The sequence below is a fragment of the Eptesicus fuscus genome, chromosome 17, assembly GCF_027574615.1.
Source record: "Eptesicus fuscus isolate TK198812 chromosome 17, DD_ASM_mEF_20220401, whole genome shotgun sequence".
NCBI lineage: Eukaryota > Metazoa > Chordata > Mammalia > Chiroptera > Vespertilionidae > Eptesicus > Eptesicus fuscus.
The window spans coordinates 10,880,718-10,907,382 of record NC_072489.1 but is presented as its reverse complement, the minus strand read 5'-3'; the positions used below and the strand labels follow the sequence as shown (position 1 = coordinate 10,907,382).

General features: G+C 57.5%; 1 protein-coding gene and 1 long non-coding RNA gene across 4 annotated transcripts in view; both read left to right on the top strand.

Moving 5' to 3' along the window:
* The window catches only part of TSPAN14 (tetraspanin 14), a 62,163-nt gene extending 48,020 nt beyond the window's left edge, over positions 1–14,143 (top strand). For all 3 annotated transcript variants that reach the window (XM_054729038.1, XM_008149114.3, XM_054729037.1), the window contains 7 exons: positions 3,246–3,296; positions 5,127–5,273; positions 6,389–6,559; positions 8,765–8,890; positions 9,791–9,835; positions 11,407–11,526; positions 12,523–14,143. In XM_054729038.1, the coding sequence (XP_054585013.1) occupies positions 3,246–3,296; positions 5,127–5,273; positions 6,389–6,559; positions 8,765–8,890; positions 9,791–9,835; positions 11,407–11,526; positions 12,523–12,594 (732 nt within the window). In that variant the 3' untranslated portion in view covers positions 12,595–14,143. The remainder of the gene's footprint in view (positions 1–3,245; positions 3,297–5,126; positions 5,274–6,388; positions 6,560–8,764; positions 8,891–9,790; positions 9,836–11,406; positions 11,527–12,522) is intronic.
* A 4,866-nt stretch (positions 14,144–19,009) lies between these two features.
* Positions 19,010–23,075, top strand: LOC129152027 (uncharacterized). Its single transcript, XR_008558742.1, has 3 exons — positions 19,010–19,239; positions 19,546–19,926; positions 22,637–23,075. It is a non-coding gene; the product is annotated as an uncharacterized LOC129152027 (long non-coding RNA).
* The last annotated feature ends 3,590 nt before the right edge of the window (positions 23,076–26,665 follow it).

Genomic DNA, 26,665 nt, shown 5'->3' with positions numbered 1-26,665 from the left:
GCATCAGGGTTTAGAAGAGGGACTAGGAAGGCTACTCCGAAGCCGGGCGGCCGGCAGAACCGTCTCTCCCAGTGAGCATGCCCAGCCCCACCGACCGACAGTGCGAGAGTTCACGGCGAGCCCGGCGAAGCAGGCGGTCCTGGCTCGGCACAGGGCTGCCCCGTGAGCTCCCAGACAGGCCACTTCCCCTGTCTGGTCCTTCCTCAGTCAGCTCGTCTCTAAAGCAAGTGTTGGGCCCAGACTTTCTGCCCGGGTCAGCATTCGTTAAACCCTGGTCTGACATGTGACCCCTGCTCCGGCTTTCCTGGTGCGAGTTCACTTGAGTCCTTCCTTTAAAACCGAATGGAAGAAAGCGCGAGCCCTTCGTCTGTGAGCACAGCCCTGGGAGAAGAGAGCTGTGCCCAGTGGCGGGGAGCAGGCAGCTCACCGGGGCCCAGTGAGGGTGATAGGGGGTGGGCTTTCCTCGCCGCCCCCCATGGTGCCAGGCAGTGGGCGCGCTGCCGTGGTGTGCAGCTTGGCAGGCTGGGGCGCTTGCTGGGGCCACTGGAGGGGGTCAGGATGACAGCCTCCAGGCCTATCCTGCTCTGACCCTGATGTCCCGGGTGGGGCTGGCCTTGGACCCGGCTAGCCTGCGCCTTTGCTGGGCCCGCTCTTGCTTGGAGTGCATTCGGACTGAGTTAGACCGGGAGTGTGCTGGGAGGCGAGCAGGCAGGTCCACGGGCAGGGCAGGGCCGCTCCGTCCGGGGGCTCTGGCCGCTCACGCGCTCACGCCTGCTCTATACCTACAAGGGTCAAGTCCTCGCCAGGTTCTTGGGGTACAACCCTGAACAAAACCGAAAACCTCTCTGCCCTCAGAGAGCTTAAACAGGAGAGACACGAGACAGGTAGCTCGTGTGGTCTTGGCTGAGAGCCGGAGGAAAAGCAAGCACGGGAGGTGGTCAGGATTAACGAGGGGGGGGTTGTCCACCTGGGACAGGAAAGGAGGTGACCTGTGGAGAGCCTGGAATGAACTGAGGGGCGGCGCCAGGAAGGGAGAGGGAAGAAGGACATTCTAGGCCAAGGAAACCGGCACGGCTGTGAGACGGGCTGTTTGCTGAGTTCAGAACTGGTGCCGGTGCCGGCGTGATCTGGGGTGGGGGTGGGGAGGGGAGACGGGTCGGAGATGACGGTGGAGGGTGGGCCAAAGCCTGGCTGAGTTGGTCCTTGTGGGCTGTGGCGAGGAGTTTGAATTTGTTCTAAGTGGTAAAGGAAGTCATTGCAGGGTATGGAGTCGTGTGTTCTGTTTTTAAAAGATCATTGTAGTTGCTTGGGGGCCTGTGAGGAGCGCCGAGGGGGTGGGGCATGGACAGGTGGCAGCAGAGGCAGGAGGAGAACTGGCCACGAGTTTTGGAGGGAGAACCAGCAGAGGGTCTGGTAGGAGGAACTTGGAGGGAAAGAGAGGCATCAAGCATGCGGTCAAGGCTTTCTGTCTTAAGCGAGTGAGTAGGTGCCGTAATGTAACGAGGGCTAAGTTGGAGAGGAGCTAGTTGGGGGTGGAGGGAAGTGGTGGTAAGGCTCCAGTTGGGGGCATGTGCAGATTGAATCCTTCGATCGTTCAGGTGACGAGTCAAGTAGATGCTGAGGTTTGACTTGGAGCAGCTGTGGCTGGAGATGGTGTGTGGTCAGCAGCGTGTGGTGTGGATGGGATAGAAAGCCTGTGGACGTCATCCAGGGAGCTTGGGGCAGGGCAGGCCTGAGCTTGAGGCTCGCCAGCATTTAGAGAGCTCAGAGGAGGGGGAGGGGGAGGGGGAGGGTGGACGATGCCTGGAAATGTGTGCCTCGTGGCCCAAATCTGAGTGGTCTGTGGAGAAGGGAATGCCCAGCCTCCACCTCCAGCGGTGGCAAGAGGGGGTGAGACCCCGGGACTCGGGGATGGTGGGGAGGAAGCCTCCAGGACCCAGTGGGCAGTGACGGCTCACCTTCAGGCTCACTTACCACCTGAGACTGGGGAGAGGAGGAGGTTGTGCACCGCACCCCCCCAACCCCCGCCCGCCCCCCATTTGGCATTCTGCTTGGCCCGTGTTCCCCTTTGTGAGATAGAGGGATGGGTCCCCGCACGGTTTCTTCACTTGGGGCCCGCAGGCTGTGAGGGAACCAGCAGTGGGAAGTCTGAGCCGTCGGAAGTTCCCTCCGAAGAGTGGGCATGTCCACGCTTTCTGAAACTGGCCTGTGCTGCCGAGAGGCTAAGAACGCCAGGGCTGCTTTCCGGGGTCCACTCCTCCCGTCCGCAGGCTGGCGGTGGGCTGCGTGGTCAGGGCCGTCCTGAAGCTGGAGAATCCACGCAGGAGAGGTCGGAGCCATGGACACACCTGGCTCTGTTCTTTCCCACGAGGACCTGGTACATGGCAGCGAATGCCCGACGGTGTAAGGCAGTGAGACAGCAAACAGGAGGCTATAACGTGCAGACCAGGAGGGGTTGTTTTCTGTGGGAAAGTCCTCCCGGTTCAGGAATCTGGGGGTGTTTGGGGGGTGGGGGTACACTTGAGGCAGCCTAACCCCGGTGGGTTCCTGCAGGTGGCAAGTCAGGGTTGGGGCCTGCTGCTTTTCTGGGTGGGCACATCGCTTAGCTCAGGCCTGTTTTAATTTAGTAACGAAGGACCCAGCATATCCCGAGCACACGTGTGCGGGGGGGTGGGGTGGGATTGAGGGGGGAGGCGCGACAGCTGCTTGAGTCTGTCCAGGCCTGAGGCCGGAGGCGGGTGGAACGGTGCCAGGTTGTGCTGCACGGAGCCTGTGGGGGCACCTGGGCGATGTCATAGACACAGACCGCACTGAAATGGGGTGCTGGTGGAATGGGGACGGTGGCCGTGGCCTGTCGGTGTTACAGGCACAGACCGCGCTGAAATGGGGGTGTTTGTGGAATGGGGACAGCGGCCGTGGTTGCCGGCTCTGACTGGTGTCTTGGCAGGGCAGTGTGTTCTGGGGGCCTCTGCCTCCGAGTGGAGCTGGGGGGTGAAGGAGTTGGCTTAAATGCTCGGAAGGTGGCTGTGGGTTATCCAGAGCCTTGCTGTCGCCTTGTTCTGGGGTCCAGACCGTGTCATCTGCTGCCAGGATGGACGTGAGCCATTGCCACTCTCCTGCTGGCCGTATGGATCCTGCTCTGAGAAGTCCGTTCATGGTGCTGGCTTCCAACCTAACTAACTCTCTCTCTCTCTCTCTCTCTCTCTCTCTCTCTCCCTGCCCTCCCCCCTCCTTCCTCTGCTCAGTTGGCTGGAGTTGCCTTCCTCGGAGCCGGACTGTGGGCATGGAGCGAAAAGGTAAGTGTAGCTGTCACTGGGACCCTGAGCATCGACAGCCAGAGCCAGGCTGGTTCAGCGTTCATGGTCCCTTCCTCCCTGGCAGGCATTTCTGTGCCAGGTCGTGATTTGCAGTCATTCATCTTTACGGAGCCAGTTCTTGGATGGAGACGGGTGTGTGGGTCGGGAGCCTGGGGTTGCGCCGGGCCGGGCAGGGGGCCGGTATTGAGCCCTGTGAGTGTGGGGAGCCCTCTTTCCTGTTCCTGAAGCTCCCGGTCACCCTGGCTGGTTGGCAGCTGTGTCCAGGGCAGGTCTGTGCCTCTGGGAGCAGGAGGTCCCTGTGTTTATTCCTGGAGCTCTGTCCTCGCCCCAGAAAGACTCCGAACCAGGGAGCAGGGCTCTGCTATCGGCCCTGTGGGCAGGTGGGGTCCTGTGCCTTGTGCGCCTCCTTGCGCAGCCCATGGAGGCAGGTGAGAGAGACAGGTCTTACTCTCCAGGATAGGGCAGTGGGAACTCTGGGGAGGGTACTAGGCGGGGGTGTGCCTTTTGCTCTGTGGGTGGGCGGGTTTTGGGGAGGTGGTGAGGGCTGAACAAGGTCCTCGCTGCCGGGAGGGACGGGGAGGAGAGAGAAGGAACAAGGCCCAGCAGGCCCGCAGGAAACAGTGGGAACTAACGTTTCACCTTGAGCCTCCAGCCCAGGGCTCTCTTTCTTCAGTGGAGCCTCTAGAACAGGCATCCTCAAACTACGGCCCGCGGGCCACATGCGGGTGTTTTTGCCATTTTGTTTTTTTACTTCAAAATAAGATATGTGCAGTGTGCATAGGAATTTGTTCATAGTTTTTTTTTAAACTATAGTCTGGCCCTCCAACGGCCTGAGGGACAGTGAACTGGCCCCCTGTTTAAAACGTTTGAGGACGCCTGCTCTAGAAGGTGGAGGAAGGAGGATCGGAGGGCTTTCTTGCCTTAGGAACTGGATAAGGCCCGCCTTTGGGTTTGGGCCCCTTCATGGTGGCCTGTGAACCCCTAAAGGGCAGGCAGGAGCTGAGGTGCACTGTCTCTTTGTCCTAGTGGCCTGGAAGCAGGTGCAAGTCATAGCCCATAGCGCCACCGTGTGGCCACCTCCGGAATAGCAGCAGCTCAACCAGCAGACGCTTAGGCCTGGTTACCCAGCTGCTTAGTTCCCGCTGGGTGGCTTGGTCTGGCTGCTGTTTTCTCCTTCCTTCTTTGAATCCCATAGAATTGCTGTGTCTGTTTTGATTGCCAGTAATCACATGTGACTATTTATATTTAAATTAGTTAAAATGAAACACAAATTAAAATTCACTTCTTCAGTTCCACTGGCCGCGTTTCAGGTGCTCAGTAGCATCAGTGACCAGTGCTGCCACGTGGACAGCGCAGCTATGGCGCCACCGTCGCCACAGAACCTCACGGACAGCTGCCTTCCTGGCCTTGCCGAGTGTTTCCACGCCGAAGCCACTTTCCTCTCAGGACAGTGGGTTCTCCGTCAGTTGAGTGCAGTCAGTTGCCAGATGTCCGGAGGCCAGGGCGAGGCTCCGGCTCCGGATGCCCTGACCACGGGTCCCAGGGCCCCTCAGGGCTCCCCTCACCCCAGGCCTGGGTGGAGACCAGGAAAGCTGCGGGGAGGTCCAGGGCTGAGGTGGGCAGGGATCTGCTGGGCAGAGAGGCCTCTAGGGGCAGGAGGGCAGGGCCACACGCTCCCTGGCTTGCTGATGAGATGATTGAGCCTCGCAAGGCAGGAGCCTGTCCTCATTCAGTTCTGTGCACAGCCCGGCCCCCCGCACCCAGGACTGTCTTTGAGGCTGATCCTGCCCTGCTCTCTGCTTCTTTCAGGGGGTGCTGTCCGACCTCACCAAAGTGACCCGGCTGCACGGAATCGACCCCGTGGTGCTGGTGCTGATGGTGGGCGTGGTCATGTTCACCCTGGGGTTTGCTGGCTGTGTGGGGGCCCTGCGGGAGAACATCTGCCTGCTCAAATTCGTGAGTGGCCCCAGGGGCAGGTGGGGGGCGCGCGGGGGGCTCTGCTGGGCAGGCTTTTTCCTTATCTGGGCGCACTGGTAGCAGCTCTTACAAGCCGCCTTGGGCCCTTTGTGCGCGGCCGCCCCGGATGGTAAGATTTCAGGAAACAATCCGCAGAGCAAGCTCCTCATCCCGGAGAAAGAAGTCGGCTCCTCTGTTGTCAGCTCCCGGGGGACGGAGTCTGCTGCCCCCGCCCTCCCCTCTCTCGCCTTTTATCTTCCTCCCCAAGTTCTAAAGGAATTCTTTGTTTGCTGCTCACCTTTGCCCTTCCTGGCTGAGATCGGGAGATGTTGTCAGTGACGTTGGGAAAGCACTGCCCTCCTCCAGGGTGTACTGCTTGTGCTGGCGGAACCAGTCACCTGGAGTGTAGTTTTACATTTAGATACTCTTTCATTTTGAAATGCATTCCGTCAAATAGCACCTGAGGGGGAAACGACAGAGTTGTGTTTTACAACATATTATTTGTTGAATTCATTAGATCAAGCTTCCTCTTTCCTGAGCTTAACGTAAAAGGCAAAACACGTGTGGTTTTTCCCAATTTTATTTTTCTTAAAAGCATTATGTTCTGTATCTTGCTGTTGTGTGAAGGGCGATTCCATTTTGGAAGGCCTGTGTGCATGTGTGTATGTATGTGCATGCATGCGTGTTACCCTCTGTCCTAGGCTGCGGTAAGGCCAGTGAACACGGTGGGAGGGAGGCGTGTGGACCTACGGCTACGTGGGCCCTTCCAGAATGCCACCACCACTGTGGCCAGGGGCCGCGGTGCTTCTGGCGCCGGCTTTGTGCAGCTGACTGTCACACACCCCGACCGAGCGGTGCAAGCCCTGCCAGGACACTCACCACCCTGTGCGAGCTCTGTGACCTCAGGCAGCCTGTGTGCCCGTGTGAGCCTCGGCTTCCTGCAGAGGAAATGGCTGACACATGGGCTTGGGGCTTTCTCTCAGTGTCTCTCCGTGGCTCTCCCACCAGCAGTGCAGTGGTGTGGGGAGGGATGAGCTGGTGATGCCGGTCTGGGCAGGTGGGGCGGGTCCGGCCGAGGGGCAGGGTGGCGACTCCCGCTCTCGTCTCGTCCCCAGTTCTGCGGCACCATCGTGCTCATCTTCTTCCTCGAGCTGGCCGTGGCCGTGCTGGCCTTCTTGTTCCAGGACTGGGTGAGGGACCGGTTCCGCGAGTTCTTCGAGAGCAACATCAGATCCTACCGGGACGACATTGACCTGCAGAACCTCATCGACTCCCTGCAGAAAGCCGTAAGTCCGCTGCGGCGCCCGAGAGCGCGTGCTTTCCGGGCCTGCATCTGTGAGCTGCTCAGGAGCCGGGCTGGGGGCCTGGAGCGTGGGAGCCGGGAGGGCCGCCTCTGCCGCTGCTCCGCTCGGCTCTGCCTGCTCATGGGTGCCGGGCAGTGCAGGCTTGCTCTTCGTGTGCCCTCCCCCCTCTGGTTTGGGCAGGCAAGTCCACCTTCCCCCAGGAGCCCAGTCCTCTCGATCCCTGGCCACGCAGGTGGCTGCAGCCCCCTGGGCACTGTGGGTACCGAGGGCCAGGGCTTCTCCTCCCCAGACATGTGACTCACTTTCAGGCTATTCCTGTCCCTTCCTCCCAGGGACCTTCCCCTTCCTGTTGGAGAGGCAGAGCTGCCTGGAGGAAGCTGCCTCAGGGGGAGAGGAATGCAACCTGGAACAGGTCCCCGGGGGTTGCCTCCGCTCCCAGCCCGGCCTCCCCCAGCCCGGCCTCCGCTCCCAGCCCGGCCTCCCCCAGCCCGGCCTCCGCTCCCAGCCCGGCCTCCCCCCTGCTGGCCTCTGCGCCCCGGGCCGTGCACCTGGAGGCTTGGACGGAGGACCACGCCCTGCCTCACCGGCCTGTGCGGCGGCGGCTCCCGCGTGGTCTGTGCTCTGCCAGAAAACCTGCTTCTCAGGCACTTTCTGTATGGAACACATTAGTTCTGGGGAGAAAATGAGTAAGGAAGCATTAAAAATAACTCTGCTCTGCTCTTGCTATTTACCAACACGTGTTGTTCACCCTTGTTTCACGGATCTCGGGATATAGCCAAACCCCGTTCATGTGACCAGAGAGCCTTCCTATGTTGTGCAGGGTGACCTGTGTTAGTCTGTGAAAGTCACCTCGCCCCAGCCATTTGCTTTTCTTTCTTTTTTAAATTTAACAAAGTTTTGTTGATAAAAATGTACAGCTGTGGGACCTGTTGTTCCTGCATCTTCACCAGCAGCGGGGCCTCCCCACCCTGGCGTTGCTGGTGCAGATTACTGACTCTGGGCTTGGAAACGCGTTTACAGAGTCCTGTACCAGGAGCTCCCGCAAGGCTGCCCTGGCCAAGGAGCCGCGTTCTTCCGTCTCGGAGACAGCGGCCGGGCACAAGCTGAGAGCTGGGAGCTTCTTACAGTTTGTCCTGTGCTGCTCTGTCAAAACTAGGACATTAACTGGCCCGGACTTGGCCTTCGGGCCACGTCTTCCTCTTGGCCTTGCCCCAGAGGAGCTCACTGGGCCTGTGTTTCTGGCCGACTTTCCCGCATCTTCCTTCTTGTTGGCCTTGGGCAGCAAACGAAGCTCCGAGGGCAGCTGCCGCCCCGGCTGCCCCGACAGGATCCATCCCAGCCACTTCCCGATGTCCCTCCCTGCGCCTTCCGCCAGCGCCGCGTCCCCTCTCTTCATTTTCACGCTCAATGGCATCGAGCAAGCTGCTGGCTCCCCACCCACTGGCCTGAAACATGGTCGTTTCAACATTGTCTTCCTTTCTTTTTAAAAGTAGAATGTCCCTGAGGTTTCCAGTGAATCATGGAACCTCCTCCTGGTGAATATCACGTGATCGTTAGAGCAGCTGGAGTCACCATGGTGGGGGTGGGAGGTGGGCTTTACCTTACGAGTAAGAACCCGGCAGCCGGGTGTGTGTGTGCTGTGGTCACGGCCACGGCCACCCCTGCCGTGGCCACACCCGCAGCAGCGGCCGGGCAGGTGTGGGGACGGGGCTGCTCCTGGACGGCGCCGCCAGGCACGGTGCTTCCTGCGGGGTTGGTTTTACTTTCAGACAAAGGGGGTTCTCTTGGTAGCTGCCCCAGGTAGCAGGGTGGCGGGGTGGTGTCCCGTTCACCCCAGTTGTAGCTCTTCCTGTGGGAGGAAGAGGACCACACCGGGGTGCAGAGGGGCCTCCGGAGGACACGAGACCCCTGCTGTGGGCCGAGGTGGGAAGGGAGGGAACGGTTGAGGTGGAGGGGGGACCAGAGCGGGGCCTCTCTGCCCTGGGCCAAGGCGGGGCACACGGAGCCAGCCTGTGGGATCCAGCGTGTGGCCGCCGTTTCCTTCGTAAAGGGCTGCCTGGCATGTCGCTCAGCATCCTGCACCAGTGACGTCCGGGGGCTGGCCCTCGCCCAGTGTGACAGGTAGAGGTGCACTTAGCCGCGCGTCGCGGAGCCCGGAGCCCTCACGGCCTGTCTTTGTGCTTCTAGAACCAGTGCTGCGGGGCGTACGGCCCCGAAGACTGGGACCTCAACGTCTACTTCAACTGCAGCGGTGCCAGCTACAGCCGCGAGAAGTGTGGCGTGCCCTTCTCCTGCTGCGTGCCGGACCCCGCGGTGCGTGGCCGCGTGCTCGGGGCTCCCCTGCAGGTGGACGAGTGCCAGGCTCGCCCTCCGTGCACCGATAAATTCCGGGACTTTCCTGCACGCCCATCCGGCTCCAGGTTCTGGGTGAAGCAGGAGAAAACCAGTATTGTTCTCCCTGAGGGCTCTGACCTGGGTGCCTGGGCACAATGTTCTGAGTGTATCCAGCCTGGTCCGCCCTCTCCCTCTCCCTCTACAGAGAACGCTCAGTGCTTAGACAAAGCCCACAGGCGCCGTGGGTACGTGCCACGGGGTGGCAGAGCATTCTGCTCGGTTGTTCCTTATTCACCTGCTCTCATTCCCAGCCCACGGCCCAGCCCTTGGGCATCAGAAACCTGGGAAGGAGCCGGGAGTGTCTGCCGGGGCTGAGCCTGAGCGGGACTGAGCCCTTCACTGAACGTGGTTGTTGCCACGGGCCTGGTGCTGCTCCAGGGCTGGCCGCCGGGCAGCCTCCCTGCTGAAGGGCTGGGCTCCCAGCACAGGGCCGGGCGAGCTGACCAAGAATGATTCAGCCACTCAAAAATGGTTGAAAATTTTACAAAGGATGATATTCTGTGACACGTGAAAATTATGTGAAATTCAAATGTCAGTGTCCAAAGCCCAAGTTCGATTGAGCCGTAGCCGCGCCCGTCGCGCTTATGTTGGCCCTGGCTGCTTTCGTGCCACGTGGCCACAGCGGCACGGCTGCCTTCCGCCCGGGAGGTTGGCCCGCCCGTCCCAGCAGGAAAGGCTGGTCGGCAGCAGCGTCGGAGGACGGCAGCTATGCTGGGATGTGTGAGGGGTTTGCTGTGTTGGGCTGTGACTCTTCCAGAGCCTCTCCCACCAGCTTCTCAAGGGAACAAGAATGACTGATGTTTTCTGCTTTTCTTGCAGCAAAAAGTTTTGAACACACAGTGTGGCTATGATGTCAGGACTCAGGTGAGAGCGCAGATAACTGTTCTTCTGGTTTGCTCCCCGTGGTGCAGCTTCCTGGCGTAGCAGGTGCAATTGGAGAGGAAGGACGAGGGGAGGTGAAGCTCAGGTGCTACCTGAGCGGGGGGCGGGGGGCGGGGAGGGGGTCGCGCAGCAGTGGCTGTGATTTCGAGCCCTGGGAGCTGCAGTCACAGAACCTCGCAGTTGCTGCATTAGTGGAAAGAGAACAAACAAAGGTTTGGGGACAAAGACTACATTTTAAAAAAGATTTCTTGGGGCCCCAGGGGTGTCTGTTATTTAGGGGTTTAGGATGCAGCTGCAGGAGCTCATGACTTGGTCCAGCTGCCGATTGGAGGCAGTGGGACAGCGAGGAGGGAGGCGGGTCAGTCCTCGGGGCTCTCTGTAGGCCGCAGCGCGTGTGCGCCTGGCCGGAAGGGAGTCCCACGCCAGCCCTTGCTGCGGTGGCTTTGGTGATGGGAGTGGCGGCCCTGTTGGCCATGAGTACTGGGGCGCGCACCCCGGTTCAAGAACCTGAACCCTCTGCACTGACCTCCCCTTCACAGAGACGGGCCTGTGCCCACAGCAGCTTCCAGTGAGGAATTCAGTGGACTTAGGTGCCACTGGAGTTAGGTGCTCGGGCTGCCAAAACAGCACCGCCGACTCCGTGGCTTCCGCAGCCCATTCATATTCTCAGTGCGTGGAGGTTAGAGGCCCAGACCAAGGCTGTGTCTTCTGAGGCCGCCTGCTCCTCCCTGAGCCCTCACCTGGTCTCCCTCTGTCTTGGTGTCCCAATGCCCTCTTCTTCAGGACACGGTCATACTGGATTAGGACCCACTTCGTTTTAGTAGATTCGCCTCTTTAAACACCCTCTCTCCAAGTACATCACATTCTGAGAGTTAGGACTTTACCATGAATTGTAGGGGGACACAGTTCAGCCCCTAACACCACTAAAATGAATGACTGTCCCATTGGTGTTGCCACAGTGGAGGCTGATGGGTGAGGGCAGGGCTGCTTGCTGCCTAAGGAGGGGGTGGGGGTGTGAGGGTGAATGGGGACAGGTAGGGGCGGGGTGTGCGTGCTCTGATGAGATCCCCGTGTGCTTGCCGAGCCTCCACTAGGGCTTGGGACCAGCATGGTCAGAATCGGGGACAACCTTGCTTTTATGATGGACTCCAGGGCTGTGCCTGTCCCTGCTGGCTCCGGCTTTACTGCGACTCGGGGCGCACTCTGAGAAGCCACTGCCCCTGCTCTAGCCAACTCCTCTGGGAAGCCCCTGAACCCCCTTCTCCCAGTTTCTTTTTGAAGACACAGCTTCCTCTCCAAGCTGCGAGCCCCGCCCCTTTCTCAGGCGTGGGCTGTGGGGGGCTGCACAGGTTGGTCTTTAACTCTGTGGAAGCCCAAAGGAAGGGGTTAAAGGTCACGGCCTTGGCTAGGCAGGTTATTGACACAAACTGCCCAAGGCCACATTCCTCCTGGGGTTCTGTCTGCCCTGGGCACCGCTCCTGCCCCTGCGGGGCCCTGTGCAGGTGGGGACGTCCCGGGTCCCGGGCTCAGGGTTCTGTGCTCTGTTCCTGCAGCTGAAGAGCAAGTGGGACGAGTTCATCTTCACGAAAGGCTGCATCCCAGCGCTGGAGGGCTGGCTGCCGCGGAATATCTACATCGTGGCCGGCGTCTTCATCGCCATCTCCCTGCTCCAGGTCTGTCCCCTGTCCCTCGCGCTGCACCTGTTCAGTTGACCCAGACTCCGCAGGTGGGAAGGTGGTGGTGACTAGGGGGCAGTGAGATTGGGGTGAGCAGGCTGGCGAGAGTCTGATGGGAGAACTGGCAGCAGAAAGTCAAGAATTCAGGGAGTCGGAGAAAGCGGTTTTCCCAGCATCCCCAGAGCTCGGGCGAGCAGCCACAGCCCCAGCCCCGAGCAGCCTCTGGGACCAGCCTCTAGGGCTGCCGCTGCTGTTAGGTGTGGAAACGCGCCTTTTAGAAAGCGTTTGGCTCTGGCCTGGCCTTGAGGAGGGTGTCTGAGGGGGCCTGGGGCCGCCAGCCGCCTCCCACACACTCCTCCCTCGCTCAGCAGCAAGGCGAGTGATCTCAGCGGAAGGCTGGGAGACAGAAGCATCCAGAAAAGGAAAGAAAAAATTTACTTGCAAAGCGGGCAAAGGAATCAGTTCAGAGGGACCGGCGGCTCATAAATGCAAACCACAAGAATTTAAAGGGGAGGATAAAAAATAGAACTTCTAAGGTGACCAGGGTCACATTTGTCTGTTCCTGGTGGAAAAACGTCCGTCTTCCCACCTGACTCCCCGGGCGCGGAGGTCAGCCTCAGAGACCCGCCGTGGGATCACGGCCGCCTTGGCTTTCTGTGGAATCGGGTTTACAGGAAACGTTCAGGAGTTATTCTTTGCGAATCAGAACCAATCAGGGGGAGCCTGTTTTTTCCTTGGTTTATCCCTGGGCACAGGTGTGTCCCTTTGCCTCTGTGGTGCCTGCTGTTCGCCCCGTCAGGGTCCAGGGGTGCAGCCACATGGGCCCAGGGCTGGTCTTGCTTTGCCACCTGCCCCGCGGTTACTCTTGCTGCGTCCTCTGTGTCGGGGCAGGAGTGGCAATGGTGTGCGGCACCCTCATCGCCCTGTCCACGGGGCCCGCACCCCCTTTTGTCCCACGCTGACGGCTGCTGCCTCTGCCGGCCTTGGTTTCAGATATTTGGCATCTTCCTGGCGAAGACCCTGATCTCAGACATTGAGGCAGTGAAGGCCGGACATCACTTCTGAGGAGCAGGCGGGAGCACGTGGAGCTGAGCCACGCCGTGGAGGCCAGAGCCCTTCATGTCAACTTTACGTCCAGAGGGAGCGAAGCGGCCGCCCTGCCAGAGCCAGCACCGTCTTCAGCATCAGCGTGGCGTGACCTCTGACCCTGCTTCCTGGTGCTGAAGACCGAGGGCCTCCTCTTCACCCTCTGAACGGAAGGAACTTGTGACCGGGCTCCCTGCGGGGTCGGCCCAGAGACAGAACAGTCTTTAGGTGGGGGTGGCGACCGAGGGACCGGCTCCTGTGGCTGCCAGGAAGGTTGACCGGGCCTCCTGGAGCCCAGTGTCTGCAGGTGCCCTGGCCCCTCACCACTCGTGACATCGGTGCTGGCCTGGCGGGCAGCCGTGTCCTCTGTGAGTGGGACTTGGGTAGGGGACCAGCAGGCACGGACAGGGCTTCTCCCCGCAGCAGAGGGTGCTGCCTGTAACGGGATGGGGGTGACAGGTGGACCTCGGAGGTTGGCGGGGTCTGCAGGATCCTCGGCCGTGTCCAAGCGCAGTAAGCCTGAGCCAGTGCGTGGAGCGGTGCGGTGAGCCTGGCCTGCGGCCCTCCCTCCTGGCCAGCCCGGCCGAGAGCTGCTCCAGTCTCCTCAGCATCACGCCCTGGAGGCTTACGCCCTGGAGGCACGAGGGGCTGAGGCGTGGCTCTTCTCTGAGACTCGCTTTCCTTTTCTTAAAGCGTGTAAATAGTTTATTTATAGGGGCAAGAATGTTCTCACTCGATCTGCATTCCTCGGGCATTCTCCTCCGAGCAGCCTTACACTGTGTCTGGGACTGAAGCCATCCCTTCTAGTTCCTGTGAGTCTCCAGAACCAGCCCCGTCCCGCCAGCTGCTCCTCTCCATCCCCACAACCAGGTGCACCCAGCCGCACCCACTGCCCTCCCCGCTCGGCCGCACTGTCTTCTGGTCTTGGTGCTACTGAAACTGTCACCTGGAACTTGAATATGACTCCTCCACTGCGAGGCCAGGGAGCCCCAGGCAGGGCGGCCCGAACCCTTCCCCAGGGCTCCTCCGGCCCCATGCCGAGGAGCTCCCTGCCGAGAGCGCTGTGGCCAGGCCTCTGTGCCCACCCGGCTGCAGCTGGGGAGAAGCCCGGGACATTTTGATGCTAACTTTTGAGGTGACTCCTTTCTCCCCGACCGGAATACCTGTGGCCACCCCGCCCACCCCTCCTGTCAGGGCTGCTCTGGGCTTGCTCTCGGAAATGTAATCGTCGTGTGTGCGGAGTCCGAAGGGACGGCTAGCAGCTGCGGCTCGGGCTCCTGCTCCTCCGGGTCGGGTACCAGTTCTGTCCTCGTGCAGGGACTGAGTGCCGCCTCCACCGCCTGCCGGGCATGCGTGCTGCTGTGGCGTAGCTGGTGGGTGTTTGTTGATGATACTGTTATAATGTTTTCCCTTTTTTTTTTTTTTTTTTACAATTTTCCCTGTAGACTAGGGGAAGAAGAATGCTTGCGTTTTGGGACGTGTGATGCTTTTCTTTGACTGCCAAGCTCTTTTATGGAATATATCTTTATAATAATGCTGTGGTTCTGGTGGTTCTTGTTTGGGTCACATCCCATGGCATAGGCAGGATCCGCAGCTGCCAGGGCACCCGGTGGGGCAGGGTGTGGCGGGACACGACAGGAGGGCGGGGGGTAAAGGCACCCGTCGTTGGCACAATCTGAAAGGCGCTCTATCGGGTGATTTAAGACGGCTGTCCTCCGTGGAGGTTACCGCCGGCACCGACAGCTGGTGGTGAGCTCTGCCTGCGAGAAGCCCAGTGGAAGAACTTGACTTTGGAGGCTAGAGGAACTGCGGGTTTAGGTCAGTCTGTCCTGCCCCAGGCTGGATGGTCCAGGCTACGTGGCTGGGGCACAGAGTTGGACTCGGTGCCTGCTGGCCTCTCTCTGGCGGGGTCACTGGCATGCCCCCCTCAGCAGGCACCTCTGAGCCAGCCTGCCTGGGGAAGTGGAGGCCCCAGACCTTCCCTGATGGGGTGTGGGCACCAGCAGCTCCTGGCCGGCGCCCGTGGTCCCGTTTATTCAGGTAGACCTGGAGGACAGACCCCTTACAGACCACAGCCCAGTTCTCCGGGAAGTCTAGAGTTGGGTTTGTTTTCCAGTTAGTTTATTCAGCATTGAGGCCATTTTTAGCCACCTCATCGGACTCTGAGTAGTTAGATGAGAACAGAAAAGAAGCCTAGAATAAGGGGTACACATGTGGGGGTCCCCAACAAGCACGGGCTCTGTCTGCACAGGGCCTAGGCAGCTGTCTGGTCACCCCCAACCCAGCTGCCCTGGGTCCCCACCCACCCCTGTCCTCATAGCTATTTACAGAATGTTCTGCAGCTCATTCACTTCCTACAGCTCAGAGCGCCCCCACGGGTGCCGCCCGTCCAGGGGGCAGCCCACGGTCACGCTGCCTCGCAGGACTGACCACATGCATGAGTGACGGCGGCTCTGTGCCAGGAGGCAGTGTTTACAGCCCAGGTAACAGAAACCCGGTTCAGATGGTCTGAACAATGAGAGGAGGGTTTTGGCTCCTGAAACTGGAAAGTCCAGAGGTGGGGTGAGTTTCGGGCTTGGTTTGATCTGAGTGGCTCGGTGACGCCAGCAGGATCTGGTTTCCCATCTGCTGTGCCTTCCACGGTGTCCCCATCACCCCGGGCAGAGGGGAGCCCTCCGCGGACAGCCTGGGGCCTGTGGTGGGCGGCATGTGGTGCGACCCCTGTGCGTATCGGTCCACTGAGCCGGTGGAAGGGGCAGGGCAGCGGCTCCGTGGAAGGGGCCGGGCGCCAGGAGGCCGCCAGCCCCTGTTCTACTTCTGTGGGTGGATGTTTTAGTCGGCGCCGTGTTTTGCTCTTTCCAGCAGTTACAAAAACCCAATAGGCCCAGCCAGTGTGGCTCAGTGGTCTAACGTCCACCTATGAATCAGGAGGTCACGCGTTTGATTCTGGGTCAGAGCACATGCATGGGTTGCAGTCTCAATCCCTGGTGGGGGGTGTGCAGGAGGCAGCCGATAGGTAATTCTCTCATCATTTATGTTTCTATCTCTCTCTCCCTCTCCCTTCCTCTCTGAAAACAATAAAAATATGAACCCCTTCCCCCCAGCCCCCACAAACCCAATAGTATTTTGCTATTGGAATTACTTCCTAGGAGGGTTTGTAAGAAAAACATATTATTATTATTATTATTTTGTTAATCCTCATCCGAGGATATTTTTCCCGTTGATCTTTTTTTTTTTTTTTTTTTTAGAGAGAGAGTGGAAGGGAGGGAGAGAGGGGAAGAGGGCGAGAGAGAGATATCTGTGTGAGAGAGACACATCTGTTGGTTGCTTCCTGCACACGCCTGACCGGTAAGTGCCCTTGACTGGGAATTGAGTCTGCCACCCTTCTGTGCGCAGGCCGGCGCTCTAACCACTGAACACACTGGTCAGGGCAGGGAAACATGTTTTTAAAGGCGTTCTGGAAGGTGGGCTTATATTGTAATGAATGGGTACTCAGGGCTGGGCCATCATTGGTCTGTGGTGAGGTTGCCCTGAGCATCTTCGATATACAGGCTAATTCTGGGCCTAAGGGGTGACCTACAGCAGCACAGACTCCACAGGGAGGCTGAGCCAGACAGGCAGGGCGCCCGAGCTCTCCGCCTTTGCCTTGGGAGATGGCTGGTCACGAGCACAGTGGTTTAGAGGCTTCCTCTGTGTAGTAAGGACACGACTCTAATCCAGTGCAGCCCTGAGGTTGTCAAGGGAATGAGCTGCAGAGCCTGAGCGGACACAGCCTGGCACCTGCCTGCTGGCCAGGCTGCAGTTCTAGGTGTGACGCCTGTGTCCTCGAGAAGCCTCAGGCACTGAATGCCCTCGTGCCCTGCGAGGGGCCTTTGGAGTCCCGACAGCTCCTTGCCTGCCCCTGGTGGCCGGGTTGCTCCTGCTCCTGGGGAAGGTGGGCGCCGCCTGCATGCGTGGCCCGGAGAGCCAGGTGCACGGCGCATGTCGGGGAGACCCAGGTGAGTGGGGAGGGAGCGGGAGGTCCCGGCGCTGGGCGTGCCTCTCAGGGGAGACGGGCGAGGCTATGGAGGACCTCCCATTTCCTCCGGCTCCAGGTACGTCCTTTGGGTCAGGGCCTGTGCTGTGCTTCGGGGGAGCTGGGGCTCAAAAACAGAGCCCTCCAAACGCTTTCGGGCATCAGTTTCTTCCTTGGTAAAATGGAGAGCATTCTCCTGATTTCACAAGGGCTCCGGGAGTGTGAGTGAGTGTGAATGACAGAGCTTGGTGACCCTGAAGGGCGGTGTCCATCCTCGGTCACCTTACTCACCAGCCCTGTGGCCTTTGGCAAGGTATTTCACCTCTTGGAGCCTTCTTCATAAAACGGGGTCATAATGCCCCCACGTGGGGTTGTTTTGAGGATTAAACGAGATGAGGTGGGTAAAGCGTTTTAACACAGGAGCAGATGATTTTGTGCACATCCCCAGCGTTATTGCTGATACAACTGTTGAAGAGGCTTTATCAGTAGATACCACTCCCCCGCACCTCCCCCTCCGGGGCTGGGCCACCTGGGTTCCATGTGACGCCGCTGGGCTCCCAGCCAGGCTGAAATCAACAACCCCTTCCCTGTCCTTGCAGGACAAGGCTGTGAGGTCTGTGGGAGCCTCCTCAGGCATCTGGTCTTCAAGATCTGTTTGCTTTCCGGGTGGGAGGCGGGAGAAGGGTTGCTTCTTGCCTGGAGTGGATCCTGCAGGAAACCAGCACAATGGGAAGCTGACCGTGGAGCCTTCAGAGGGAGCATTGGCCCTCACCTGCCCAGGGGCGTCTGCAGAGGCCGGACAAGGGAGCCAGGAAGGGGGGGGGGGGACCACAGCCTGCCTTGGGGGCCCAGGAGGGGTGGTTGGTAGGAGAAAGGCATTAGCTTTGAATGGAAAAGAGAAAAGGGCCTGGAAGCAGGCACTACACATGCTTGCTGAAATGCAGGACATGTGTTTCAGTGTGTGTGTGTGTGTGTGTGTGTGAGTGAGAGATAGAGACCAGCCCATAGGCCGGACAATGCTTGCCCACGCCTCCCTCCACCTTCCTGGAAAAACATGCTGGAAGTCCCCCAAGGTCAGGAAGTCACCCTAGTAAACAGTCTCCATCCAGGCTCTAAGGCAGCATGAGCCCAGCGTGTCCCCTTGATGGCCCGTGCCTCCCAGCCCAGCCCTCTTCTCCCCGGGCCTTTGCAGGAGCCCAGGGTTGCTGGCCCTGTTTGTGGATCCTTCGGGCACAGCAACCTTTCACCTGCAGTGTTGGTAGGGGGAGCGTTGTGTTTTCTTTCAGTTTTATCTCTCTCTGTTTTTTAAGACGCACACAGCTGTGGTCCAACGTGGGAAGAAGTGGTGGCCTCTGGGAGGGACCCTCCTGTTTCACGGGTGGGGCTGGGAGCGGCTGCTCTGCAGGGGCCACGGCAGGTCTTTCCTTCTCTGAGTCAGTAGTTCTTCCTGTGCCCTCTGTTAGAGATAATTCCCCTCTCCCCCACCCCCCCAAAGAAAAGGCATCACTCATATAAATATTATGTATGCACACATCAAATAGTTAATTTAGCCCATTAATTAAGTGAGGGAGCTGGCAGGATTACCCACCAGTTTAGAGGAGGAATCACAGTGAGCCTATGTGGAGTAAAGGAAGGTTGAGACTGCCTTTTTTGGGGTGGGGGAGAGGGGCCAATTGAGTCTCATTGGGACATACTCTGTGTCCATAGACAAGCAGTATTTGTATGAACTCTGTAACTTAGAGCAGGGTGGGGAACCTCTTTTCTGCCAAGGGCCATTTGGGTATTTATAACATCATTCGCGGGCCATACAGAATTATCAGCTTAACAATTAGCCTGCTATATCTGGCCAAACATCTAATTAACTCACCCCTAATGCCTTGGGCAGGGCCAGACCAAATGCTCTTGGGGGCCGTATTGGCCCACTGGTCAGACGTTCCCCACTCCTGACTTAGAGACTTGTAGATGAGCTCAAGGGCAGTGAAAGTACAGAGTCAGAATCAGGTAAGTGGAAGGGTGTGCTCTAAACAGTGCATTGTTTTCCACCAGACACACCACAGTCTTTGCTTTTCCAAATTTCCCTCCACTCCCGCCACCTGGCAGAGCTCACTTTTCAAAATAGGACCCCGGCAGTGAATCCAGAGTTGCCAGTCTCTCACTGCAAAGCAAAGCGGAGCCTGGGGGATAGGGGACCTGCCAGGTGCCCTCGGCCAGGGGCCACTGTGGGAGGCGTCCTGGGGGCACTGGCTGCCCTCTCAGTCATGAGTGGGTGGGTGGCTCAGGCTGGCTGCTGCCCAGAGAGCCTGTTGGCAGCAAAGCTACTGTAGACTGTCCCTGTCCACGCCTGTAGACACTCAGTCACTGGATCCAAAATGGAATCTGTCTGCTCTTCCCAACCCTAAATGTCACCCATATCCCAACCTGCTCTTTCCGTCTTCCCCACCTCAGCCAAATCCAGGCGTGTGAGTATCACCTGGGCTCTGAGGATGACATCAGCTCCAAAGTCAACAACACTAAGTCACCTGTTCTAACAGCTGACGTTTCACTCCTGGCACAACTGTCGCGATTTTCCTTTTCCTTCTGAACGATTCCCAGGACTCCTCTTGCTCGCGGTGTGTGCATTTGAATCTCTTTCCAAGCATAACTGCGTTTTGCAGTGAGCTTACCTCCCTTCTGTGGGGCTCTCAGTGGCTCCGGGGAGCTGTGGGGAGGGGGGACTGGGTGGCATTCCCTGTGAAAGAAGCTGTATGGAAGTTCTGAGAAGCTGGGCTGTGGGGTGCCCCCCCCCCCCCCCCCCCGGTGGGTGAACTCTCCCCTCCTTCCTCCCTGAAACACAATTCTTACACCTGGCAAAGGTAGGCACTTACATTTGTGACTGTGGTCTTTTTTTCCTCCCCCACCCCTTCCTTCCTCCCCAGGCTGCCCAGCTACCGGCCTTGCAGCAGTATGGGCGAGTGCCCTCAGTGGCTCTCGTGTGCCAGGCTGAAACGGGCATCTCGGACCAGAGTTCTTCGATCCCAAGTAGCTGCTACTAAAGTGTGATAGTCCTGTATCCTCATTAAAAGCTCCTTGGGCCCAGCACTGCTGGGCTGGTGGGGTGTGTGTGGGATTGAGGTAAGAGGAGAGAAGTAACCCTATTTTCTCCATTTTGCATGAGTACGGACTGCACTTGCCCAGGATCGGAACACAACTTGCCTTGCCAGGATAGCCGCTGAGTGGCAGACCTGGGTTTCCAGCCCACGATTTCCACTCCGAGGAATGCCCTCCCTCCCTCTGATGACAGTAACTCACAGGACACCGTGAGCAAAAAAGTGGGCCGGTGCGGGGCACACACTGACAGCAGTGTGAAGGCAGCGTAGTGCAAATGAAGGAGCCGGGAACTGCCACCGTTTCCTGGTGAAATGGAGATCATAATCCCAGCCCTGCAGCTTAGGCAGGAGGGTCGTGGTTCTCAGAGTGTGGTCTCTAGACCAGCAGCCTGGGAACTTGTTAAGCATGCAAATTTTGTGGCCCCACTCCAGGTCCATGGGATCAGACGCTCTGGGATGCAGCCCGGCACTCTGGGTTTAATTGCATGCTCAAGCATGAGGACCATTGCATAAGGATAGAGTCAGAATAGACTAACCACTATAGCAATACCCCTTAAACTTGGGTGGCTTTGAAAAATAAATGTTTGTTTCTTGCTCATGTCACAGTTGCTACTGGGCTGTAATGCTCTACTCCACACAGTCCTTTAGGGACCCAGGCTCCAAACTCCTATAGGTTTTTCTCGAATTGGCTCTAGTCAGCTGGTGGTTGGGTAAGAGAGTGAGGCCTGGATGGCCTGCACACCACTTGTGTTCGCATTCATTGGCCAGGAATCCAAAGCCACACTGAACTGGTAAGTGTCCAGCTGTGTGCCTGGGAAGAAGAGGAGAGGTCAGGTATAGGAGGACACCAGTGGTCTCTGCCCCAAGTCCCACAGCTTAGGGAAGTGAAGACTGGAACTGGATTTTCTGACTTCTGGAATCTCCCTTTGTAGCAAAACGGAGGGCCCAGTCTGCCGTGGGCTGGTCTGCCAGCCTGCAGCCTCTGCTGAGCCTTCTGGCTCCTGGAGGCGGTGGGCACCTCATCCGCTGGGCGGAGGTGTGAGCTCTCACAGGGCCAGAGCTGTGGTCTGAGCAGTGGGGGGCAGATGGCACACTAATTCCTGTCAGTGCCCACAGGTTTGACATGGTAAATGTGGGCACAGCTGTGTGACCCTAGAATGACTGTCCAGCTCAGAACAAGAGCCCTGGGGATGGGGTGGAGGGGAGGGCAGAAACCTGTTAGGGCTCAACAAGACCTGGGTTTAAGTCCTGAATTCAGTAGCACCTGTGTGACCTTGACAAGAAAATTGGCCTTGGGATAATACAAATGTCTGCTTCATAATCTTGTTCTGAGAATGAAATGAGATACAGAAATCCAGCCCTTGGCACAGTGCCTGCTGCCACACAGTAGGTGTGTAGGGAATAGGAGCAGTTCTTCCCTGGCTGCTCCCCTGAGGAGGGCGTGGGGGTGGGGGGCAGGGCTCCGCTGGGGTAAGGACCTGCTCTGGAGCCACGCTCACTTTGGGCACCGCTGCTGCGTGTTTGGTCCTATTGGTCGGGCGGCCTGGGGCCTGGCTGGGCTGGGTTAGCTGTGACTCTCAGCTGAGGGGCAGTTGGCAGGGCTGACAAACTGTCTTTAGTCGGAGCCAGGGGAACTTGGGAGGGCTTTGTGGGCGGCTGCCCTGCCTGCCAGGGATGCTGCCCAGAGTGTAAGCCTGCTGGCCACCTGGGACCCCGGATTGCCTCCTACCCTTTAGTTAATAAGAACCAGTCCTGGACGGAGGCAGCCAATCTGTTAGACTTTGCTGAGCCGCCCCATTCCAGGGAATTCGGGTGGAGCAGAGTGTTTTTTAGTTAGCAGGACTGGGGCTCCAGGAGAGGTTTAAGGGGCAGAAGGTGTGGGCAAGGGCAGGCCCTCTGTCTGTGTAGACGGCTGGGAGAGAGACGGCCACCAGCTCAGGACTGCTTCTCTCCCCCCCCCCCACCCCCCCCCCCGCCCCGGGACCAGGGCTTCCTACCCTGCTAGCTATGTACAGGCACAAGGGACTGCGCATCCTCGGAGCAGGGGACTCCCCCCTCTAGAAAATTCTCTCTTCACTGTGTCCCCGGCTTTCCAGAGTGAGGCTAAGGAAGGGGGCTGGGGCGGTGAGGAAGTGGGGCGGCTGCATTCAAAGATGGGGGCCTGGGAGGGGCATGGAGATGGTCTGGCCCAGGTGCCTGAGCTTCTTAGTGTCCATCCTGTCCATCTCTGCCGCATCCTTGGCAAGACAGGGAGGGCCAGGCCACTGGGGTGGTCAGGACACGGGGGTCACAATGACCTTAACTCAAGGTTAAGCAAAAAGGGGTTTACCTGCCGCTGTGCAGGGAGGGCTAGTGGCGTTCACACAGAGAAGCCAGGCCTGGGGCTAGAACGGACTTGACACGTCCAGGTGTTTCTCTCCATTGGTGGGTCCCCCCGCCCACCCCCTGCACGCAGACCCTGCCTCCTCCAGCAGCCCCAAGTTAGCAACCGAGGCAGGAAAGTAGCCTATTTCTCCCAGGGTTTCTGTCAAACCCATGCTCAAGTCACATGCCTGTCTGGGACTGAGGACTTTCCCCTTTAAACCAGGGGAGTCTTGGGGAGCCTGCTGGGCAGACAGAACTGCCTACCACAGCCCAGCACCCCCACCCAATATTTTGATTCACCAGGTTAGTGAGGAACCAGGTCCCAGATTAAGGAGCAGGAAAACAGACCTCATTGTCGCCGACTGTCACCCACTGAATGCTGACGGGCCTGCACAGCACCCGGATGACAGGCGGACACACAGGGAAAGGAGTGGGGAGACTCCCAGCGGCCAGGCGGGGCTGGCTGCACCCCTGGGCTCGGAACTTGGGGCAGAGACCACAAACTCGCGTGTCTTTGGTTTGCGAATGTCAGCGCGGGTGCCCTTGCTCTTTACAGGTGCTCCGATCCCACCGATTCCTGGAGGCGAAAGCCCTGGGCCCTCTCCACGGATTCTGCTAACTCCAGGGACTCATGCCCGTGCAGCCCACGTGCCTCCCTCTCCTACGCCCCTCGCGTCTCTGTCCCTCCTCTGAATGGCAGAACTGGATAAAGTTCTTCCCCACCCCCTAACTAAGAAATCTACTCACAGCAAGTGTTTTATGTCATGTTGGTGAAGATTTGGTGGGAATATAAATTAGTGCAGCCACTATGGAAAATAACATGGAGATTCCTCTAAAAATAAAGAATGCGTGGCTCAGTGGTTGAGCTTTGAGCCAGGAGATCACGGTTCGATTCCTGTTCGGGGCATATGCCCAGATTGCGGGCTCGATTCCCAGTGTGGGGTGTGCAGGAGGCAATCAACGATTCTCTCTCATCACTGGTATTTCTCTCTCTCCCTCTCCCATCCTCTCTGAAATCAATGAAAATAAATAAATTAAAAATAAATGAGCTGTCCTAATACGTTAAAAAATAATTAAGACTAGAATACCACATGAGCCCACAATTCCACCTCTGGGTACTTATCCAGAGGATATGAAAACACTAATTCGAAAAGATGCCTGCACCCCTATGTTTGTTGCAGCATTATTGACAGTAGCCACGCTAAGGAAGCAGCCCACGTGTCGGTTGAGGGATGCATGTATAAAGAAGGCGTGGTGCGTTTATAGGGTGTCCCAGAAAAAGGTATACACCCTTTACAATTGATGTTTCTTTCTTTTCAGATTTAACCCATTGGAATTAATAATCATTGAAAGTGTGTGTATATTTTGGGGGGGGCACCCCATATACAATGGAATATTAGTCATAATTTTGGAATTTTCACTCTTATGACTAATGTTGTAGTAATTAACCTTATCAATGCCACAGAACCCCCAGAGAGCATAGCCACTGAGGGAGGTCCTGCAGGGTCACAGGCCTCGGGCGAGGATCTGGTTAGTGATCTCTGCTCTGCTTATGGAATGAACACCCTATCTCCCCCCCCCCCCCCATCACCCGCCATTTTGATCAGATACTAAGTAATTGCACATGTATTTGGATCTGTGTCTGGCCTTTCTCACTTCCATCCTCCTGTTCTTGTGTCAGAACTAAGATGTTTGATTTTACACATTTGAGTACTGACAGTAGAGTTCAACATTCCTCATTATTTTCTGGGCTGTTCTCAAGTTAATTCTCTTGGCTAACTGGGGGATTATTTTATCATGTCTCTTCCCCACTTCCCAGTTGATTTTCAGGTTTGGCTTGAAATTGTATTAAATGTATAAATTAATTTAATATTTTATTACTTATGTGTTGATGCTTAACAAATTGCCTGGAAGTATATATACAGTATATACACACTAAGGGTTATAGGAACAGCCTTGCTGGGTGACTGGCTCAGTCCCTTGTGAGGTTTCAGTGAAACTGTTGGCCAGGGCTGCAGCCTCACCTGCCCAGAGCCTCTGCCACCCTCACCCACCTGACTGTTGGCAGGAGCTTCAGTTCCCTGCCACGGGGGTCTCAGGACATGGTTTCCCCAGAGAGAGTGATGAGAGTTGCAGAAGACCAAAGAAAACCAAAGACGCTTCTAAGAAAAAGGAGGGACACTGTTTAATACACCGGCGGACTCAGGGAACAGCCTTCCAAATCTGAGTGAAGGAACATGCATGGGGCCCTCCTTTATATCTCCCTCCCTGTGGTCCTTGTCCCACAAGCATGGATTATGCTTCCGGTCCTTTTCGCGGGCCTTGCAAGAAGGCCCCCAGGTGTTGGGGGTCTCCAGGCCATATCTGATGGTCTGGCCTGGCGCCAGCGTTAATAACCCTCCTTCCGGGGCAGTGCACTGTTCACAGTAACAGGTTCTGCAAGACCAGTATCTGGGAAGGAGAGAGGGACTTAATTATAGGTTATCAGGAATGTACACTGAGCTTGCTGGCTTGGATTCTGATCACTAGCCCCAAATATCAGGGTTACATTGGAATTAGCCCCTTTTAGCCTTCTCAAGAGGAGAGAGAACCTAAAGGGGAAGCCCACATGTCTGCTGTCTAATCGAAAAGGGAACAGGTCATCATTCCCGCATAGTCTATTGGTCACACAGACCAACCCTGATAGGAGTGGGAGGGGCCACAGAAGGCCATGAGGCCAGGAGGCAGGGCTCTCGGAGCCTCTTGGAGGCCCCCTAACAGAGATGAACCCCAACACTTTACAGCATTAGGTCTTTGAATGCGCCGTGTTCCTGTACCCACGTAAATCCGACGTGTGATCTCAGGGAAGATTTCCACTTTCCTTCACACAGGTCCCCGCTTCTTAAATCCATCCTCAGTATTTCATGTCTATTTGGCTGCTATTGTGAACGGGATCTTTTCCACTTGGTATTTCCTAAGTCATTGTGCTCAGACAGGGACACTATTGATTTTTATGGCCATAATTTGTCAGTAGAGCTCAACTGGTGACAAGGCAAAAACCACTCGACTTGCACTGAGCCCTGGGATTGCGAAACCGAGACCAGGTGAGATCCCACATGTGCTCTTGGGAGCGGCTTCCCCATGTGACTCAGTGCAGGGGAGGTGAGCATAAGGAGAGTCTTCCTGTAGCTGCTCCTCGCGTGGTGACTGTGCCCAGGGGTTTCCAAGCCGAGGTGATGGGGTTCTCTGGCCAACACTGGACCCTGCCTTGGAGGGAGCCTGTGGCAGGATGTGAGAGGACAGCCAGGGCATGCTGCCTAGTGCCCACGCAGTCAGCCAATCTGCCCATGACTTCAGTCCCCGTCTCCAGTAGCCTCTGTCCAGGATGCCTCCTTGGTGTATGCTTAGCTCTAATCAACTCCACCTTGAAAGTTCCTCATCCATTCCCTCTTCTTTTTTGTTTAAATATATTTTATTGATTTTTTACAGAGAGGAAGGGAGAGGGAGAGGGAGAGAGAGTTAGAAACATCGATGAGAGAAAAACAATCAGCTGCCTCCTGCACACCCCCTACTGGGGATGTGCCCGCAACCAAGGTACATGCCCTTGACCGGAATCAAACCTGGGACCCTTGAGTCCGCAGGCCGACCCTCTATCCACTGAGCCAAACCGGTTAGGGCCATTCCCTCTTCTAATAGGCATTTATCTGGCACCTGCACTCCCAAGCAGTGTCCCAGGCAGAGGGCATCAGTGGAGCACCTGCCCTTGTGGTGCGTGTCATCTCCTAAGGGAAGAGAGACAAAAGCACAAATAAGTAAGATGATGTTTTACGAAGTAAACATAAGTGGAACACTGAGCAGGCGGATCGGGAGTATAGAGAAGCTAAAGGTTTGAGCAAAGACTCGAAGGAGGTGATTGGACCACGTGGGTTCCAGGCAGAGGGAACAGCCCGTGTAGTGTAAGGCCCTGGGGAGGCCGGTGCCTGGTGTCTGCAGAAAGCTAAGGACACCAGCGGGCTGGAGCCAGGGAGGGGAGGAGGGAGGGTGCTGGTGGTGGGAGGGGCTGCCTGAGGAGGTGGAGGAGGGAGGCAGATCATGGGCCCCTGCAAGGACTTGGCTTTGACTCAATAAAATGAGCCATTGCAAGGATTTTCACAGATCTGATCTGATTTTAGTCTTAAGAGGATTTTAGGTGGAAGCAGAGATGCCTGATTGGAGGCTCTGGGGTGAGCACTCTCCCAAGTCTGCGCTCCGTGATTCCCACTGGCAACGCCAGCTCCGACTCCTCGCCTCCGTCTAGGCTTAGGCTTGGGCCTGGGTCATAGGCTTGGGCCTGGGTCATAGGCTTGGGCCACCGCTCTCCTGCTTCCTGCTCTCCGGTCTCCGTTCCTATCCAGCACCAGAGCTGTGTGAGCAATGCCTCCAGGCCCTTCTTCAGCTCCGAACCTCCGAGTCACATTTGGAAAGGACTTTTGAAATACATCTTATTTCAGTCATATGAGTCATGTAGCTGACTCAGGGCATTAAACAATATGGACTTGTCTGAAGTGGTCTCCCTCCCTCTTCCCAGAAGAAAGCAAAGAACCATGTGTGTTCTTCGGTATTTTTT